Source organism: Notolabrus celidotus, chromosome 9 (assembly GCF_009762535.1).
Source record: "Notolabrus celidotus isolate fNotCel1 chromosome 9, fNotCel1.pri, whole genome shotgun sequence".
NCBI lineage: Eukaryota > Metazoa > Chordata > Actinopteri > Labriformes > Labridae > Notolabrus > Notolabrus celidotus.
In genome coordinates this window covers 30,260,471-30,279,845 of record NC_048280.1, presented here as the reverse complement: position 1 = coordinate 30,279,845, position 19,375 = coordinate 30,260,471, and the positions used below count along the sequence as shown (strand labels likewise).

At 40.0% G+C, this 19,375-nt stretch overlaps 1 protein-coding gene across 1 annotated transcript in view; it reads right to left on the bottom strand.

Moving 5' to 3' along the window:
• The window catches only part of sema4c (sema domain, immunoglobulin domain (Ig), transmembrane domain (TM) and short cytoplasmic domain, (semaphorin) 4C), a 114,811-nt gene that overhangs the window by 12,082 nt on the left and 83,354 nt on the right, over positions 1–19,375 (bottom strand). Inside the window, exons 5-12 of the mRNA XM_034693048.1 lie at positions 16,003–16,065; positions 11,241–11,339; positions 10,806–10,902; positions 10,116–10,235; positions 8,042–8,193; positions 3,848–4,023; positions 1,560–1,704; positions 801–1,014 (exon numbers count right to left, since the gene is read on the bottom strand). Of these exons, the coding sequence (XP_034548939.1) occupies positions 801–1,014; positions 1,560–1,704; positions 3,848–4,023; positions 8,042–8,193; positions 10,116–10,235; positions 10,806–10,902; positions 11,241–11,339; positions 16,003–16,065 (1,066 nt within the window). The remainder of the gene's footprint in view (positions 1–800; positions 1,015–1,559; positions 1,705–3,847; positions 4,024–8,041; positions 8,194–10,115; positions 10,236–10,805; positions 10,903–11,240; positions 11,340–16,002; positions 16,066–19,375) is intronic.

Below are 19,375 nucleotides of genomic sequence, written 5' to 3'. Positions count from 1 at the left end.
GAACATAATACAAACACTATATACAGTTTACAGCTAACCTGCGAGCACAAGACAAGCTAGAAGAGGAAGTTGACTAAATTTACTAACACCTGTTTACTAAAACTATAAACTGCTGACATTCTAGAAGCTGAATAGAATCCATTCATTCATCTATCCAATCATCCATCCCTCCATTTATCTGTTTATACTTCTTTCCATCCATCCATCCGTCCATCCACCCGTCCATCCACCCGTCTGTTTATACTTCTTTCCATCCATCCATCCATCCATCCATCCATCCATCCATCCATCCATCCATCCATCCATCCATCCATACATCCATCATGTCATCATGCATATTTAATAATAAAATGTAATCAAAGTGGATTCCCTCTGTTAGTATCAACAAGTTTAAATCTTCTTATTACTTTTAAATATCTTTAACTTCGTCTTACCAACACGATTAATGGGACTTTCAAACTATTGTTAAGCTTCACTGATTAAATCAGGTAATGAAATGGAAGTTAATAACTTTAAATGACACTGTTTGAAGAGTAATCGCTGAAAGCATTATGAAGTTTTAATCCCTGCAAGCAGTGAAAGCCGATTCTGTTCTTTGTACCAAGTTCCTGAGCAGATCGATTATGAAGGTAGAAAAAAAGAACTGAGTAAGGTGAAACTTTTCATGTGAAGTTATGAAGGAGGTAAAGATCAGCAGGACCACTGGACTCGTCAAATAAACTCTACCGAATGATCCTAACCACAGCACTTCAATACCATCATATATGCAGTGATTACAGGAGAAAAGAAGCTGTCTGTACCCGTGCCAATAAAGAGCATGTTGTACGCCCGCTGATCCAAGGCGCTGACTCGATCCACTGCCAGCTTTGTGAAGTTGACACCCTTAGTGAGCAGCAGGGGGCGAGCCAGAGCTTTATCGTCCATCAGTGGGTGCTTCTTGGCAAAGTTGAGTGTGGCGTCAGGCAGCTGCAGGGAGCTGTTGTAGCCGCTCTCCCTGTCGGCGTTTGTTATACACTGCAGAAGACAGGGGATGGAGTGACACGGGGGGGGGAATGAACATGGGGGAAATGGAGGAAGGACATAAATGACAGAGAGTATGAAAGGAAGAGGGAGAAAAAGAAAATTAGAGAGGAGGAAACTTCTGAGCTGCAGCTGGCACAGGTTGGCATGGCTAGTTGGCTATGAGATGACTTCCCTCACTACCTCCCTCCTTTTCTCTCCTTTTCTCCATCTTTCTTTCACTCTCGCTCTCACCTCCGCCTGCTATCACATCCTTTTCTCTGCTTCCCTTCCTTTCGTCCTGGATCATTAAGTTCTTAGCTCTTTGTGACATGCCAGCTTTTGCTCTTTTTCATCGCTACAGTAACCCACGCCTCCCATCTCTACTTCCCTCCCTCCCTCCCTCTTTCATCAAACCTCCTCTGCTCTCTCATCTCTTTTTGTTATTCACAGGAAGAGAAGCACAAAGCCCTTTCTACTTTGTTTTCCTGACATATTGCATTCAGTACACATTACACTGTACATCATATGAATCAGCACAGAGCTCCAAAACTTCTTACCGATCCAGGCCGTGGGACGGGAACAGCTCCAGTGTAGCGTCCCCACCTTTGTGATGCCTCCCTGTACTCTTTGTAGTATCCTTTAAACACCGCCTTCACATCATTGATCTGGTACTGACACACCGCTGACACGTCCACGTCACCCCTGGAACATGGCAGCAAGGTGAGAAATAAGTGATGTCTGGCAGTAACAACCGACAGATGGATTATGGATCATCCGCTTATGGAAACTGTGACATTGCGAAAGTGTCTGAATCTTCTAGATGCTGCAAAAATGAGGCAAGACTGACATACAAAAACAAGATATACTAAACACATGGAAGAGTCAGATATCACAGTATAAACACATCTTTATTTGAAAAGAGCACAGAAAATAAACCACCAAAAATATATTAAGACTTCAATTTGTGACAGCTTGAACTGTCCATTATTGAGTGAAACGAAACAAATTACTTTTTTTGTGGTGAAGCAAAATGATGAACAAATTGATGTACATGTAATTCACTTCCTTGATAGGCCGCTGGAATCAATCAGTTAGTGCTGTTACTGACGAACCGCATTTAATTGAATGGTAAGGTCGGGGTTTTTGCAATATCGTTTTTTTTCCCAGACCAAATTCAAACTCCAAGTGGATATGGAATTGGGTATTGATGCATGACCCTGGCACATTAAATCATTCTCGCTCCCCTCATCTCGCAAGTAGATTTGATATCCGGGCTTATATGAACTAGAATGAAAACGTCTATTTTGAGTCCAGCTCTCAAACTGAGCCACACAAATTAATACAAGGACATAGAGAGACAAATAAGCAGAACTTTTACCCTGAGGTATGACAAAAACGTCAACATGTTTGTTTTCTCAGCAGGAAAGCAGCAAAGTGATAATTTACAGTCTGATTTGAGCCATGTGTTTGAATTTTCATCAAGGTAGCTCCAAATGTAGTGGAACAAAGTAAGTACTAACACTGTAAAATGCTTCTTTAAACTTTAAACTGGAAGCAGAGGTAGCTTTAACACTCTGGATCAGCACTGTTAATGTGCAGCAGTTCCCCTGGTGTTAAGGTGAATATAAAAACCAAAGGACAGCACTGATGTCTTAGCAAGTTTAAAGCTTGCCTATTCAGTCAGATTATGGCTCCAACTCCCAGTCATCATTTACATAATGTCCAATTATCTTAATGTTATCTCTATCAAAGCCAGGGGGCTTTGAGGAATCCCCAGCCAGTCACACACAGAGAAAGGATTAAGCTTTTTTTTTTTCCAGAGACAGTAGGAACGCTGAATGAAGAAACAAAGCTTCAAGTTCAAAGCAGCTTCACTTTGTGATAGGATATCTTATTGAAGAGCACAAAAGACTCACTTCAAAGGGCATTTCACAGAGACGGAGACGATCTCCAACTTTCCTCCCAAAGAAAACCTCCTGCCCTCGCTCACCAGCTTTGTTGATAAGTAACTCATTAACACATTAGAGTGATGTATCAGCGTCTAATGACACAACAATCACTAATCAAAACAAAGTCAGTGCAACCATGACTTTTCTAATTACCCATCTGTAGTTAAAATATCACATCTGCAAAAAGTTTTCTACTTTAGAGAAAGTTTCTGTTTTCCACTTTCATTGTATTGAGCTCCAAACAAAGAGCTGATAACAGCGGATTTCGACAGAGTTCATTTCCCCTGATCAGCCTCACTAAAGTTCAGGAGATGTTATTCTAGCACTATGAAGACATACGCTTGTTGGCTCCCGACTCTTAAACCGGAAGACGAAACAAGTAATGGGATTCTTATAAATAATTAGATTCAGCCAATGACTCCAACACTGAGGATGAAATGTTTTTGAGACTTTTAATGGAAATGTGTCTGCTTCTTATTAATCTCTGTAGCTAAGGGCCTAATTTAATCATCCTGACTCTGTTTAGCGAAAGAGTTCTCTAATATCGGAAACAACATTAAGTCCATGTGACATTAAGCCACTAATAAAACCAATAAAACATATTCAAGTGCTCTTCACTTTTATCCACTTAAAATCACTCCTATTACAGCCACTTACAGGCCCAATTACACTGCCAATGCCTGATCATATCAAGTACATAATTAGAGATATCATACTGGAGTGACTCGCTGACCCAGGATTTGAACAAAATGTGGAGTACATGTTGGCAAAGTGATGTAGAGCCTCACCCTCATTGAACATCACACATGCATTAGTTAACTGACTTTTATCGGAGTCCAGTTTTCAAACTCAAACATTATTTCTACGTGTCTCTGTCGGCGGGTGCTCTCACTCACCACTGGGCGTGGAAGATGCCGAAGAAGGTGGTCCCCCTCCAGTCCTGGCCCGGCAACGTGAACACGGCCCTCAGGTTGTTGAAGGAGACGTGGCGCTCAGGGAGGGAGCATACCAACCGAGCTTTCTGGAAGGTGGTCCACTTCTTCTGCAGGGTCCTGGTACCACCCAGATCCCCCTGAGAGAGAACACATGACAAGTGTTGTCTTGTAAATACTCAGGTTTGATGATCGACTTTTTGTTGTCAAGAGAAATTTAGACTGACAAAACAGAGGATTGATTTCCTCCACTGACTCCGATCAATTTGGGGCGAGTAGACAGATTCTTGTTTTGTTTACTTCAGTGATTCTGGTTGTCAAACAGCACAACATGGTACTACATGTGTCTATCTAACATTTTAAAGTCTTCAAATGAAAACCTGTTCAGAGATTGTGGGTCAGCCACTTCAGCAACTCTATGAATCAGCCCACAATACAAACACATTAAGACTGGCAAACAGAATCCTCTCAGACCTAGACCACACTTAAAACTGAGAATATGAACTATTACCATCAAATCTGAGACACATGTTTTAATAAGGTCAGACTGGAGCACTCTTTTGTAAACCAGTTAATTTCAAAATTGAATATGGCGCATAATCTGGGATCAAAAGTACACTGAAGCCTCTGAACATGCTGTTTGATGTTTGAAATACTGTGTTTAATATGTGTCTTGTCTTCAATCTTAATATTGCTGCTGTGATGCAAGACTCAAACTTTGTGTGATATGAAGGCATATCAAATCCATCAATCAACATTAGGATTTATTAAGGGATAAGAGAGGTCAATTGTGTATTGATTGTTTTAAATTTAGTTCCCCTCCACACAACAGAAAACATGCTTAGCTCATAGATGATTATCACTATCTTAGAGCAAGGGTTCCCAAATGGGGGGTCGTGAGATGTCTTCCAGATTTATTTTTTTTAAGTTATCTAAAATTAGTACATTTGATCCATTATAGTAAAACATGTCGACAAAAATAGTAGCTAAACTTGAAAAAAAAACTTTGAAAATGTGTTTTCTGCCTTTCTTTTTGCCAGATGACTCCAAAGTTTAGGATTAGTGAATAGTTTCTGATCAAAAGCATCAGTAGCAGAAGGTTAATACACACAGGAAACACAGCCACAGGCTCATGTGGGTAGGCTAATTTCTCCAGACAAGCTAAATGAATGTGGGGGACAGTGGGGGTCGCAAGTCTGGGGGTCGTAGGCTGAAAAGTTTGGGAGCCCCTGTCTTAGAGTTTTACATGAGACTGTAAAGATGAACATTTACCATGCTCCTCTTAGAGCCAGGGGGATTTAGTTTGCATGAGTTGGACTTGAAGTTTAGAAGCAAATTATGACCTAATGTGCAACTTAAATTGGACCCCAGTACAAACACTGAGACTTCTTGAATGCAGCAAGAAAACGTCTGAGTAAAATATTTACATATTCACACCAACATGAGCATATACATCTCAAGTGTTTTCAAGAAGTAATCAGACTTATTTGCAGAGTACCCATTTAAGACACAAGTTATTAATCAAAGCTCAGAGTTTTTCATGTCTTGTAACATCCTTTAGTTTCCCCAGGAATTAAATAGAGTGAGCTCCTCCTTGGCGTACTCTGAAATGACTCTCTGCAACACACATCCAATAAGTGCTTGGCATTAATGCCCAGAACTTATTAACATCTTAGCAGCAGCTGAAGAATCTTGCTTTTTGACTTTTTAGCATCCCCTTCTTGCCTCTCTACAGTAACTTGAAAATGTCCTACATGAGTTCAGTCCGTTCTCCATGACAGCACAGATTGGTGTGGGTACAGATGCACCTGGACCTCTGTCCACATTTGGAGATACAGCAGCCAGCAGTGAAATTTTATTTCTCCCCCTGGTTCGAGCGTCCTCTTAAAGCTAACAATACAAAGCTCACTTCCCTCTTCTATTGTGACACTTCTGCTTCATATGCTGCATCTCATTAGCCTGCATTTCACCTCCTGGATGTCAAATAACACCTCTGTACAAACTGTATAAACACAATAGTAACTCGTTCTGTGTGAGTAGTCTGACTGCACTGTTGTCATGTTGAATAAGCCTCTTAGAGCAATGAAACCCTGATATGTTGAAGGGTTCCATTGAAAAGCAGAATAACAATAACAGTAATACTGAGTAAGGCTATAAACATTGCATTATACTTCATATATTGATGAGAAGTGCCTTCATACAGGACTCTGTGGGCTCAAAAGTAGCCTGTCTGCCAGATATGTCTCATTGCTATTATCCTCAGTAATTGTGGAAGCTGTAAAAGGGAATTAAAAAATGCGAATGCACATATTACAGCAGTGAAATATCCACATTTCACTTCTGTTGCAATAGCAATATCAGCAGGACGGGCTGAATTATTCAGCGCTCTGGCACGCATCATGTGTGAGCATCTGTCTCTAATTTCATTCAAAGAGTTTTATTGTTCATCACAGCACTAACATTAAAGGGCACTTCACATAAAACTGAGCATATATTGTGCACTTAATTATACACATGTCCTCAGACTGTGAACAATCTGTCTCTGTTTTGTTCAGTGCAAAGGTTACTGAGTACTGTGGGCTGCAGACGTAACTGTAACTTGACACTTAACCTTTTTTGACGTGAACTGAAATTCACTTCAAATCGAAATGCAAGAAACAGCTGTCATAAATCTCCCTGAATGAGACTCCTCTCAACAGTAAGAAGAACCACTGATGTGAGGCCTTAAACAATGTCATATCAAACTCAATCATTTATCTGACTGTGGCAGTTAATCAAGCAAATGATGCATTAATTACCAAGAACTCCTTTTCAATTTCACATTCTTGACACAGCACACAGTCATTAAACTGGTGTTGTGATGAAATCTAGCTGTTGTTTTGGTGCAAAATTAAATCAAGGGACAGGGTTATATTTGTGAGCTGCAGCCTTTTCCTTGAGCTGCAGTCTGGTGTTAATGAAGCATTTTTGTGACAACTGCTCAAACTTAAAAAGAAGGTATCTTGCTTTGTCATGTGTAGCAAACATTTTGTACTTTATATGTAGTTTATGGACGTACAGAATGATGCAGATTATTTCGAGTTTGTCTGTTTGTTAGAGGGATGATTTTTGGAGGGGCTGCACCGTGGTGCAGTGGGTAGTGCTGTTGCCTCACAGTGAGAAGGTTTCCTGGTTCCCTGGTCGGGCAGGTGCCTTTCTGTGTGGAGTTTACATGTTCTCCTCGTGCATGCGTGGGTTCTCTCCGGGTACTCCGGCTTCCTCCCACAGTCCAAAAACATGCACTCCAGGTTAATTGGTCATGTAGGTGTGAGTGTGTGCCAAAGGTTGTCTGTCTTTCCATATTTGCCCTGTGATAGATTGACAACCTGTCCAGGGTGTACCCAACCTTCCGCCTGAACTCAGCTGTGATTGGCTCAAGCCCCCCATGTCCCCAAACAGGATTAGCGGTCAAGATGATGGATGGATGTTTTTTGGAACTTATGAATTAAAAAATTTGAATGATAAATTACCAACACAAGATTTAAATTGAAAAATCACAGATAAAAGACACATTCATGGTCTTATGAGCCTTGAGAAAAAGTCTCTCTTAATTGAAATGAGCAGCCCTTTCTCGGCTGGCAGCCTCTCTGTGTCCGCTCAGTTTGTATTCCCTGCATGAAAACCCAAGCTTGACTGAATATAGAGCATCATCCTGTTGACATAGTTTTCAAAGTCTGGGCTATTTCTAGCGTGATTTATCAGCTTTACCAGTTTGCTTTACATACATAGCTGTGAACCAACTCTGCTGACTTCCTCCTTGTATGGGCGTCTCCTGTTGATGTCTTTAAGCCCCAAACTGTTACCAACTGCTGCTTCACATAAGCATTAAATGTTTAGAGACAGCTGCCAAAACAGCTGGAGAAGGCAGAAAACAGCTGGCTTCAAGCCAAGCATGCATGGAAGTATGATTTTGTAGTAAAAACAGTTTTTGGATGGAACATCTGAACATTTAGACTTTTAAATAGTCACTTTCAGATTGATTGCTGTTTGGAATAATTTGTGCTTTTCACTGAGAATTGCAATTAATGAACTTCAGCAGACACATAACATCAAGAGTTATAATATCCTTTAAAGTTTTGGAGACTCCTCATTGAATTTGTTTCATAATTTGAGTATTACCTTGCAGACGCGAGCCACTCGGGCCACAGTGAGCTCGGTGTCGCACTCCAGCTCCAGCGCTCGTTCGCTGAAGAAGAAGTAGATCTTGTCGTCGTCCCCTTCTTTGCTGCCGCTGCTCTCCCTCACCAGAGCTGAACCCACAAAGTCTGGCTCTGCACATACACATCACACATACAGGAGTGGTATCAGAGAGTGAACCTACTCATAATAGTAAAGACATACAACCCAAATACAAAGAGACGGTCTTAGCCTGTAGGTGCGTTGGGACTGAATCATACACACATACACACACACACACACACACACATGCACACACACATACACAAGCTTAACACCTCCATCTCATTCCCTGCCACCCATTCTCACCACTCTGTCTATTTTCTATCATCTCTCCTCCAGTCATTTCTCGCTCTGTCTCTTCAGTGCTCCCTATTAGCGACCCATTTTGGGCTCCTCACTTCCTCCCATCTAGCAAATATTTCTCAGACTCTCTCTAAGTCCAGTCCTCATTAAGTTGTGAATGATGTTTTTCTATGAGGTCAAATACAATTTTGTATCCACTAAGGCTTCTTGAGGCTTTTATTTTGACTATTTTTAAGCAACCCTTTTTCTTTTAACAATAGAAAGAATATATTTTCCCCTGATGGACTGTTATTTTCAGCATGAGGCTTCTGAAGCAGCAGTTTAAGCCGTCATAGGACGCTGTAACTCCTCTCCAGTCAGGCCAATTAACATTTGAAGGCTGGTCAGTAGCTGGTAAAATTTATGCGGGGCTACCAGATTCATTCATCTAGTCCTAGTTTTTAATAAAGCTCTATGTCAGCATGAATAATAAGCAGGCAAGTGGGTCCAAACCTCAGCCTCATCTGTATGTTTCCCATGCCTCCACCTCCATTCTCCAGTCCCCTCACCTCCTCCTCCTCCTCCTCCTCCTCTATCTTTCTATCGCTAATCCTAATGTCTGTTCTTTCATCACCCATTTTCTTGCTGTGGCTTCATCCTCCTCTCTTCCATTCTTTTCTGTCCTGTTGGTCCGCTCCATCCCTAACCTCTTCCTCTGAAAGATAATAATTTTTTGCTGTTGTCAAGTCGTGTGCTTCATTTCCCGAAACTCATTTCTCTTTCTGTCATTTTTTTGCATGTTTCTTGGTTAAAAAAGTAGCTGGCATAATTAGCCTCTAATTTAATATTTTCGGTTCAGATAGATATTTGATACGTTGGTGTTACAAGGTCGTGGGACAATAATCTGAACCTAAGCTGATGCTGATTATTTTGAATTCAGGTATGAAAAAAGGCTTCCCTTTAATGTTGATTTCTAGTTTTATTTCCGGACAGACATTTTTGGTTGAAAAAATTAATAAAGCCATCCTGTCAACAAATTTGGTGTACTGTGGATGGAATATGAGTATTAGCAGTACAGGTTGTTATTAAGCTGTAGTTTGTGGATTTATACCTTTATTTATTGACTATCCAAAGCTGGAACACAAACACACTCCAGTCAAGTGTGATCAAAAGTGTAAGGAATTCACTAACCAATGCATGTTCATCTGAGAGAGAGCCAGTAAGCTAGTAGCACAAACACTACTCCTAGAAAATACAAACTATGAAGCTAGTCGCTGGGGACATTTCATTAGCTCATTGTTATCCAAACAATTATAAATGAACTGCTTCTATTGGTCCGTGCATCTTCTCAAATCCTAACCTCATAAATACAAAAGCTATAAACAAAACAAGAGTTTAGCAGAAATGCAGCCTCTGTGTTGCTTCTCCAAATATGCTTTTTCTAAAGTTATAACACAAACAGTGTTATATTAGAACAAAGTAACTTTTCAATTATCATTACTCCTTTCTAATCCAAAACAATTGTTTTATACTGTGGCTAATTGGCTAATCTGCATTTTAAGAAAAATGCTGACGCTAACTTTCCAGAAATACAAGCAAAAGTAATAACCAGACTCTAAAAAAATAGAAACATTTTATGTTAGTTTCTTCCACTTTCCTTTTCTCCCTGTCTTTCTCTTTCGATTGGCAAGTTTGCCATTTCTTACCCCCTTTTGTCTTTTTTTTCACTTACCATTGAGCCAGGCAGGCAAGTATTCACTCTTCATGCTGTAGTGCTGTTGGCCCAGATTCCTCAGTATGACTGGCTCTGTACCCAGGAAGTTGTTGAGCGTTGCTGAGTACAACTCCTTATCTATACAAACAAAATGCAAGCCTTAGCTCAGGTCTGTTTTTCAGCCACTATTATACGGGAGCACAATGAGAGAAGGTCAGTGGTTCAGCTGGGAGACACAAAAGAGTGCAGAAATGGGTTCAGTGAGGCTGGGCACAGTGAAGTGAATGCAGCATGCAAAGTTTAATTGTTCTTCTGGACTCTCAGTGCATTTGTGTGGCTACAAAACAGATGGGAAATGCTGCAGGAGCATTTTGTGGAGATTTGATGGACATTTTTATGCTTCTGGTGGAGCTGTAAAAGCACGCTGCTGTACCCTTCAATATAAAGGCTGCTGAGATGGAACAACAAGAGCTGTGTGTTCAGTGTAGATATGAATGTCAATGGATTTCTAACTTAGGACTAATCAAGCATTTTTGGTATGGAATAATACCAAATTAGAATTACATTTGTTCAGAAGCACTTTTTAAACTTTTAATTTACAAACAAAAACGTATTTCCTGATGCAGAGTGCATAAAAATATGAATGCATTTACATAAAGCTACATACAGTTAGTGCTCATACAAGCACACACACAAACTTCTACTCACCCACGATCAGGCCAGTGTGCCCCTTGGCAGGGTCATATGGGCATTTACCCTTGCCATCTTCCAGGGGAGCAGTGTTGAGGGCAAAATAGTCAGCATTCTGCAGGCACACAAACACAAAGCACAGCAGTTCATGGTCAGTGTCTATCATGACCTACGTGACACAGCTGCAAGCTCACTCTGTCCATTGCGCGAACCATTGCAATGCCCTCGCCTTGTTGTCCTGTCACATCAGTGTCACATATATTCCAACGTGCAGCAGCACTCACATGTTAAGGTTACCCAGCAGGAGATACTTTCTGTTTTTATTCTTATTTTCTCCAACAGAGGTTTTAGCTCGAGGTCAGATAGCAGAGATCTCACGTTAACACCTGTCTGCCCTGTCTCGCAATGACTCATTGTTGAGGTAAACACACTTGTACACATGCAAACACATACCACATAGGTGCATTTAGGCTGGAAGGCATAGGTGCCACAGGTGTAGAGGTGCGTGTGGTTGTAGCTCTGGAGGAAACGGATGTAGTTGAAGCACTCGGTCTGTGAAGGAAAGAAGAGTAATTGTTAGAATGATGTCTTTTGTAAAGGGGTGCTGTTAGGATGACGCCTTTTATGTCAAATGGACTGAATAAGTGGAGTAGACTCTTGGCCTGGAAAGCTAAACAGATACTGAGAGCCTGAATTTTCTTTCATGGCCAGCAGGGGGTGATACCCCTGCTAACAGTAGTCCAATTTTAAAGCAGCAGAAGAGAAACTGACCCATTTCTTAGTAGTTTTATTACTTCAATTAAACATTTTCCAAATAAGTTTATTGCCTTTTTGCTAGTTTAAAGTCTCCTTCAAAACAACACAATGTTTATTTTGTGAATAGTTGTGAAACTGAAATAAAAATAGAGTGTAATAGAGGGGTTACTTTTGGGCTTGGTGAAACATGTTTGAAAGGTGTTACCTGAAAAAGGCTTAATTTAGCTTGTGTTCAAAAACACCCGGAGGAATCAGCTGATCATTTTTCATTTGGTATATTTTTTATTTGCTGGCGAAATAATCATCACAACCAAGAGGCAACCTCCGGTCTCAAACGTTGAAGCCCATGCGGAGGTGTTATCAGGTTCAGGTTCAGGTTACTTTATTTGTACCCGTAGGTAAACTTGTTTTGCAGCCAGTGAGATGTTAGGTCGATACAAAATTACAAGATAGACTTCAGACAGAACAATCTACTTAATGTGCAAAACATCCAAAAAATATCCTAAAAACTAATCTAACACTAAAAATGGTAAAATGAATAGACATGATAAAATGATAAAATGATAAAAGTGCTAAAGGTTCCATTTAAAAAGCATATCAGAAAACAGTCAACCAATAAAAACAATGGAATCACATGAATAAATAAGACAATCTGGGCTCAAGTCATAAGATTGGAGGCTGACTGTGTGGGAAAATAAAAGCTATTGCTTTTCAGCTCAGTAACAGCAGCAGGAACAAAGCTTTTCTTGTGACGCTGTGTCCTGCACCTTGGGACTAAAAACCGTCGTCCAGAGTGAAGAAGCTGGAAATCACTGTGCAGAGGGTGTGAGGCATTATTTAAAATAGAGGTGGCTATCCGCTGTAACTGGTTAGTGTACAGGGAAACTGTGGATGCCTGTGGCTCACCAATCAACTTGCTTGACCATTTAACTATCTGGTTTAAAGAGTTCCTTTCCTTCAGAGTGATTTGGCCAAACCACGAGACTAAACTGCAATACATCGAGAATCCGCTTGAGGCTGGCTGCAGAAACACCGGAAACCACATAGACATGAATGGGAAAAAGACGATCTTTGCAGCATTAATAAACATGTTTACAGCCTGGTTCAAAAAACGGCTTGGCCCTAAGAAGCTAATCTCTCTAATGGCACACACTGTACAAGGGGGTGAATTTTTTTCTAACGTGACGGTTCAGAAGATATTAAGTTTACGAGTTTTTGCCAAAATAAGGACATGACTGACGTGACTCCCGGTCGGGAACACATAGCTATTGGCTTGGAGGCTCACACTACGTCACACTCTGCCTGGTTGAGTTCCGCATTTCCAATATGGCTGCCGCCGTCGATTGGCTTCAAAACAGCTCTCAGGAACAGATGGGTGAAGTCAAGGATACTACGTCCATATTTTATATAGTCTATGGTCACAACTGGTACCAACATTCCATTGAAATACTGATGCACCTTCACCAAGCTGACCTATGCAAACAGCTGAAAACTGTTTGCTTACCTTGAGTCCCCTCCAGCGCCATGTCATTCAAGCAGGTCACTTCAGGCTTAAAAAGAACTACACAAATCAGCATTGACGTCACAGTGGCTTTGTCATCCCATTACATACAATTTATTTTTCATCAAGGAGGCTTTCATTGTGCACAAACATTCTCTGAAACACAGATTTATTGCTCCAATGAGACTGTTTTTTAAATCCTCATTCACCTTAACGTCACAACCTCCCGACTAGATTATGTAAGATGATAAGACCCATTTATTAAATATGTTTCACATCAAATTGGAAAAGATATTTGGCTCAGCTGTGTCCTTGTTTTTGGTGTACAAACTGGTGAAGTCGAAGAACACTGCATACTGCAAAAAACTACAATTTAATCGTATTTGTTTCACTTTGGATATGGGTACGTCACTGTTATATAAGTGTCCTACTTGTAACATCACTTAATTGATAAGTTGTTGATGCAACCACATTATCTCAGTAACCTTTACAATGAATCAGAAAGCAACATATTGTTTCCATTGGTAGGATATGTGTGTAATTAGCAGAGTAAAATATGCAGTGTTTTATGGGAAGTGGCCTTTAATGCCTGCGCAGTGATGAACAATAAAGCTCTTTGAATGGAATTGGAAACAGATGCTCACACATGATGCTAGAAGAATGAATAATTCAGTGCATCCAGTTGATGTTTCAGCTGCAAAACAATATCTGTATCTCACGTCTGAAAAAAAGAGTGATTTTATTTTTAAATGCATTTTTACAGCTCCGGCAATCAGAGAGGATAATCAGGATGAGATATGTCTGGCAGACGGGCTTCTATCAAGCCCACGACTTCAACATTAGAGAAAAAGACTAATCATTAAATCTAACTGCAGGCAGTGTAAACAACATGTGCTTATTCTTCCACATTAAGTCAACTCCTGTCATATATATATAACAGTAAATGTTTGAGCACTCATATATATTTAAGTCACTGACTAGAGGAGCCGTGAAGAATAAGTGTATCTCTCTAAATGCTCTGCTCTGCTTTCCTTAACACAGACCATAACACTCCATATGTCAGGAGAACAACAAAAACTGAGACCATTAACTTTCAGAACATAAACTCTAAACAGATGTAAGATTCTGACAACACTGGAGTAACTTTAAAGCTCCAGTACTGCTCATTTCTTGCTCTCTCTTTAGAGGCGTTGCTACCACTGCGCTCCGGTGAACTGTTTCTCCTTTAGTTTAATACCACATCAAAAGTTACTGCTGCCCAGTAAGACGAATTTTAGCCCCATTTCCAAAAGCGTGTTTCTATAAAATATTAAAGAAAACTTCTTACAAATGCACATTATGCACCCAGTGAGAAGCTCTTACTGTGAGTTACATGTTGAGCTGGGACCAATTTACTGCCTGTGTGTCCAAATGAAGCATCACAAACGGTATGAACTGGAGAATCTAGGAATTTCTAGGACTTATAAAGTAACTCCCCTGTTAAACATCAGCACAGAAAATTAAGAAAAGTGAAACATTGGTATGATAGTTATGACTTCATTTTCATAAATGATTAAAGTCTGCTTCTCTGACTGCAGCACTAAAGCACTTATAATCATATACAGTACAGGGCAAATGCAGGAAAATGCACATTCAAGTTTCTATCTCAGATCAAGGAGAGAAAATTGATACTTCTCTCAAGTCCATTTGTTTTATATGAAACTTCCTCCTGTCACTGGTTAACATAGTTTAGCATTTAGAGGAGAACTGTCACTTCCACATACTTTATTCAAATTTAATCTCATGTATCCATATTTTTTATTAAAAGCGCTGCATCACATGTAATCTCAGTCAGCATCTATCCACATGCAGTCGGTTATTTATTACTTTCCCAGTTATTCTATGCTTATTTCTGTGTTAAATCACAAACAACACATTCACAGACTTGGATGGATACAAATATAAAATCAGTTAAGCCAATTTAATTTGTGCCTAATGTTTCCATTATGTTCATGCGGCTTTGGACAGCTGCATGATCACATGACATCAGAGAACAATACATTTGGGTGGGATTTTCTGGGATGAATTAGTAAAAAATAATGAGGTTTTGTTGATAGCCCTCCTGTGGTCTGTAGTTGTGACACCAAGCAATGATGCAGAGCCACTTTGTGTTAAAACAGGATATTCTGTTAATAAATGTGTCAGTTTTTTTGTTGTACGAGGGCCTGCGTCCACTTGGGGTGCTTTCACAGTCCAGCATCTTTAGTGCAAAAACACCCTCTGTATCCACTTTTTTTTATTAATGCAAATATGATGCATACATAGCGTTCAAAGCAGACTTAACAGTCTATATTAAAGAAATTTGAAGTGCTGCAAGAAAACTTTTGTAGCGTAACGACAGTAGGCGCCCGTAAGGAGCACTCTGAAATTGAGTTAATGGGCACCGCCAGTGCAAAAAAATGCCCTTAGTGGACACAGGCCCTAAAGTTTCTGGCTAGTACAAAGTGTATTCTTGTTTCATTCGTTTATAATATTGTGCGTTTTTTCTTTTTTTATGAGTGATGAAGCCTCGGCATCAGCGTCCATGTCACAAATGTGATTCGTCCTGCAGCAAAGCTTCACCCAATAATCTTTACCCACATTCAGACCTCTTCCAGAATCGAAGCACCTTAAAAGCTGCTGATGCTAACCTTGTCTGGGAGAAGCACTTCACTGTTTGCTAATGTAATGACTGGAATTTTTCCAGTGCAGAACAGCAGACTGACTTGATAAAGTGTTATCGAGCAAAGTGAAGTGAGTTGAGTTGCTTTCATAAGCTGCAGTCTTAAAAACTACTGCTGTGTGTGTGTGTGTGTGTGTGTGTGTGTGTGTGTGTGTGTGTGTGTGTGTGTGTGTGTGTGTGTGTGTGTGTTTGTGCCCTTGAGCCAGGCAGGTATCCCCAAACATGTCAGACACTCTGTCAGCTAGAATCAGTGTTACCTGGTTGTTCTTCCCCTTGGCAACACACTCCCTCTTCTTGTCCTGCGGGGCCGGCCAGTCAATCTGGAGGGAGGAGAGGGACAGATGTAATATGTGCAACAGACCGTCAGTGATGTTTTCTACCTCTGGCTGATGACTATTACATTTAGCAAGAACATTATGTATCAATAAGTCATTTCATATGTTGACATATGAGATACAAAAGCATGCTGTAAATAGATGTGTAGATAACAGAAGTTTCTGTAGTTGGTTGAACACAATGAACACATTTACATTCTTAATTATTTTTCTGAACTTGACCCGCTCTTGATCACAAGATGCTGTAACTATAACAACAACCACAGAAACACAAATGAGTAGGCTCATTTAATTATTGCACTAAATGAACAAATCAACATCTATTTCTAAAGATGTACTACAGCACACAATGGACCCCTGTGTACAGGTGCATGCTGTTTGATCCATCAGAAAATGAAATATATGTTTTCTGAAGTAAAGAGAAAAACATTATTGTAGCTCACCCTGAACTGAGTTACTGTCTCTCTAAAAACGTGTAGTTAAAATACTTCATGAACTGAGCTGTCCAGGTGGTGCAGGGACAAAGCACTACAGACCCTGGTCCTTGGCAGCAGGGATTTCCAGTCGGCCCCATCAAACACTCTTTCAGTGGTAGGCACTAACTGTGAGGTCCTTCCTGCAACTAAATTCCCCAATGATTGTACCATTGTTTAAAGCATCAAAGACACACTGGCAAGCAAGTGTACCATAATGCACTTGTGTGACTAGCTTTTGTCCTCTGCGGGGTTCAATTCTGCTGAAACAAGCAGGTGGGGGAGCCAATAAAAAAGAAATGTGCATGCTCATCTACACTTTATGTCCGTACTGGCTCTAACCGATGCCCTCTGCTATTTTGTATTATTTCAGTAGCCGCTTTTTTAATGACTGTGTGACACATGGCTGAACTCTGCTCCGTGGACTGAGGTCCAAAATATGAACTGTGTTTACCAAGAGGTTTCCGCACCATTAGAAATAATTACACTGGTCATTACAGGCAGATAGCTGCTACAAATTCAGTGTTAAACTCTGGTATACTTCACTGGATTCAAACCAGCAGCAATCAAACAATGGCTTATTGCTGTATATTGTACTGGTATAAACTGTGGTTTCAAAGTGAGACTGATTACACCGACTACTTTTCAACCTGAAAATACACTACCAGTCAAAAGTTTGGAAACACCTTCTCATTCAAGGGTTTGTATTTATTTTAATTATTTGAAACACTGTAGATTAATACTGAAGACATCAAAACTATGAAAGAACAGATATGGAATTATTTAATTAACATAAAAGTGTAAAACAAATCAGAATATGTTTTATATTTTAAATTCTGTAAAGTAGCCCCCTTTTTCCTTCATGACAGCTTTGCACACTCTTGGTATTCTCTCAGTCTGCTTCGTGAAGTGGTCTCCTGGAATGGTTTCTAACTAACATGAGCCTTGTCAAGAGTTCATTTGTAGAATGACTTGCCTTTTTAATGTGTTTGAGACCATCAGTTGTGTTGTTTAGAGGTAGGGTTAGTACACAATGGATAGCCCGATTTGACTTCTGTTGTAATCCAGATTATAACAAAACCAGATTATTTCATAGATTTGATGTCTTCAGTATTAATCTACAATGTTGAAAATAATTAAAATAAATGAAAACCATTGAATGAGAAGGTGTGTCTAAAATTATGACTGGTAGTGTATATAGCACTAAAATGTTTTAAGATACCAAACATGTCTTTCTTGCTGAGTTAGAACATCTGAGATAATTGTGTATTTTACTGTAATACTTCATGATATTCACCTGAACTCTGTCTGCTTTAAGTTCCCTTTTCAACCTCAAAACATGGTCACTATAACTTAGAAATGTTAAGATTTAAAAACTGAATTAATCATCAGCATCAGTGGCTGTGATACATTACATAGAACCTGTGGGTTTAACTGTTACACTCCAGTTTTAAGAGAGAGATAAAATGAGGCAAAGCAGCACCTGCAGTTTATGTGTACCCAAGGAACTCTCAGTCGTCACTGTCTACTTTTATGATCTCATTGGAGACATCTCCTCCTCATTTCCCTCCACAATGATCAGGTATTTTACAAACACAAATCAGGCTGCAGTAAGGGGACAGGTATTAGCTTTTAGAGTTACAGACTAATGGCCCACAAAGGCATATCTACAAAATTAATGTCCTCTGCCTCCCATTAGAGCTATGCACTAACAATAAGAAACAGCTTTTAGACTATACTTAACTCTGTTACCATTAGTGCCTTCAGATACAGCTACCAAACTTTGTGTGAGACACATCGCAGAAAGTCATTTTGGTTAATGAGTGTGTAAATCAGAGATAAGGTTTCCATCATTCAAAATAAAGTGAGAACTTTTATTTTAGGAAGCACCTCCTTAATGCTATTACACGGCCACTTGGTTGCAACATTTTTAAAAGCCAGTGCTTATGTGTTCTCTCATGCATGCAAATAATACATCCAGAGCTTTGGGGCAGTAGCAAATGAGTTTAAAAAGGGCTTTAATTGAACACTGGATTTAAGAGAGTAACACAGAGTTGACTGAGGTCCTAAAACAGTAGATATCTGAGCCAAATGTGAACCATTTGAATGTTTGCTACTTTTAAAAAGCAGGATGAAGGTGAAGGAGTGCATTTCTGTTGCATATATAGCCAAAGTTGTATCTGCAGTTTTGTAGAAGGAACAGATGTAAATAATGTAAAAGGGAGCACTTCAGACAGGAATAGGAGCTGTGTGCTGAAAAAAAACAGTTAGAACCCAGAGAAAAATATCCCCAGAAAAAAATCTGAGCAGAAAGAGAGACATGAAAGTAATGAAGAGAGACAGCAAGTATGACAGCAGCAAAGAAATAAAGAGAGGTGCTGTGAAAGGACGGAAGGGGGAGGAGGGGTGAGGGAGTGATGGGCAGATGGTGACAGAGGGGATGCACTATTCCCTTGTCCTCATGCTGTCATTTTTCTGTGTTGCTTCTTCCCTCCACATTGCACACTGGGGGCCGACAACAGGTGGTCTTATCATTACTGTAAGACTCATAACCCTCACTCAAACAGCTTGGGCCTGTGATGTGTGTGTGTATAGTGTGTGTTCGTGTGTGTGAATCTTATAACTGCTCATTAAGGCGGTAAATCAGATAACAATCCCCCAAACCACTGCAGGCTGCTCACTACACCTCCATTGCACTGCTGTAATTGTATTGATTGCAATATGGACCAATTATTGAAGGAGAGAAGCAAAAGCAGAATGAGCCTCAGAGGCTTCAGCAACAATGTATGTGTAAGTGTGTGTTTCAGGTCAAGTCAAAGGTA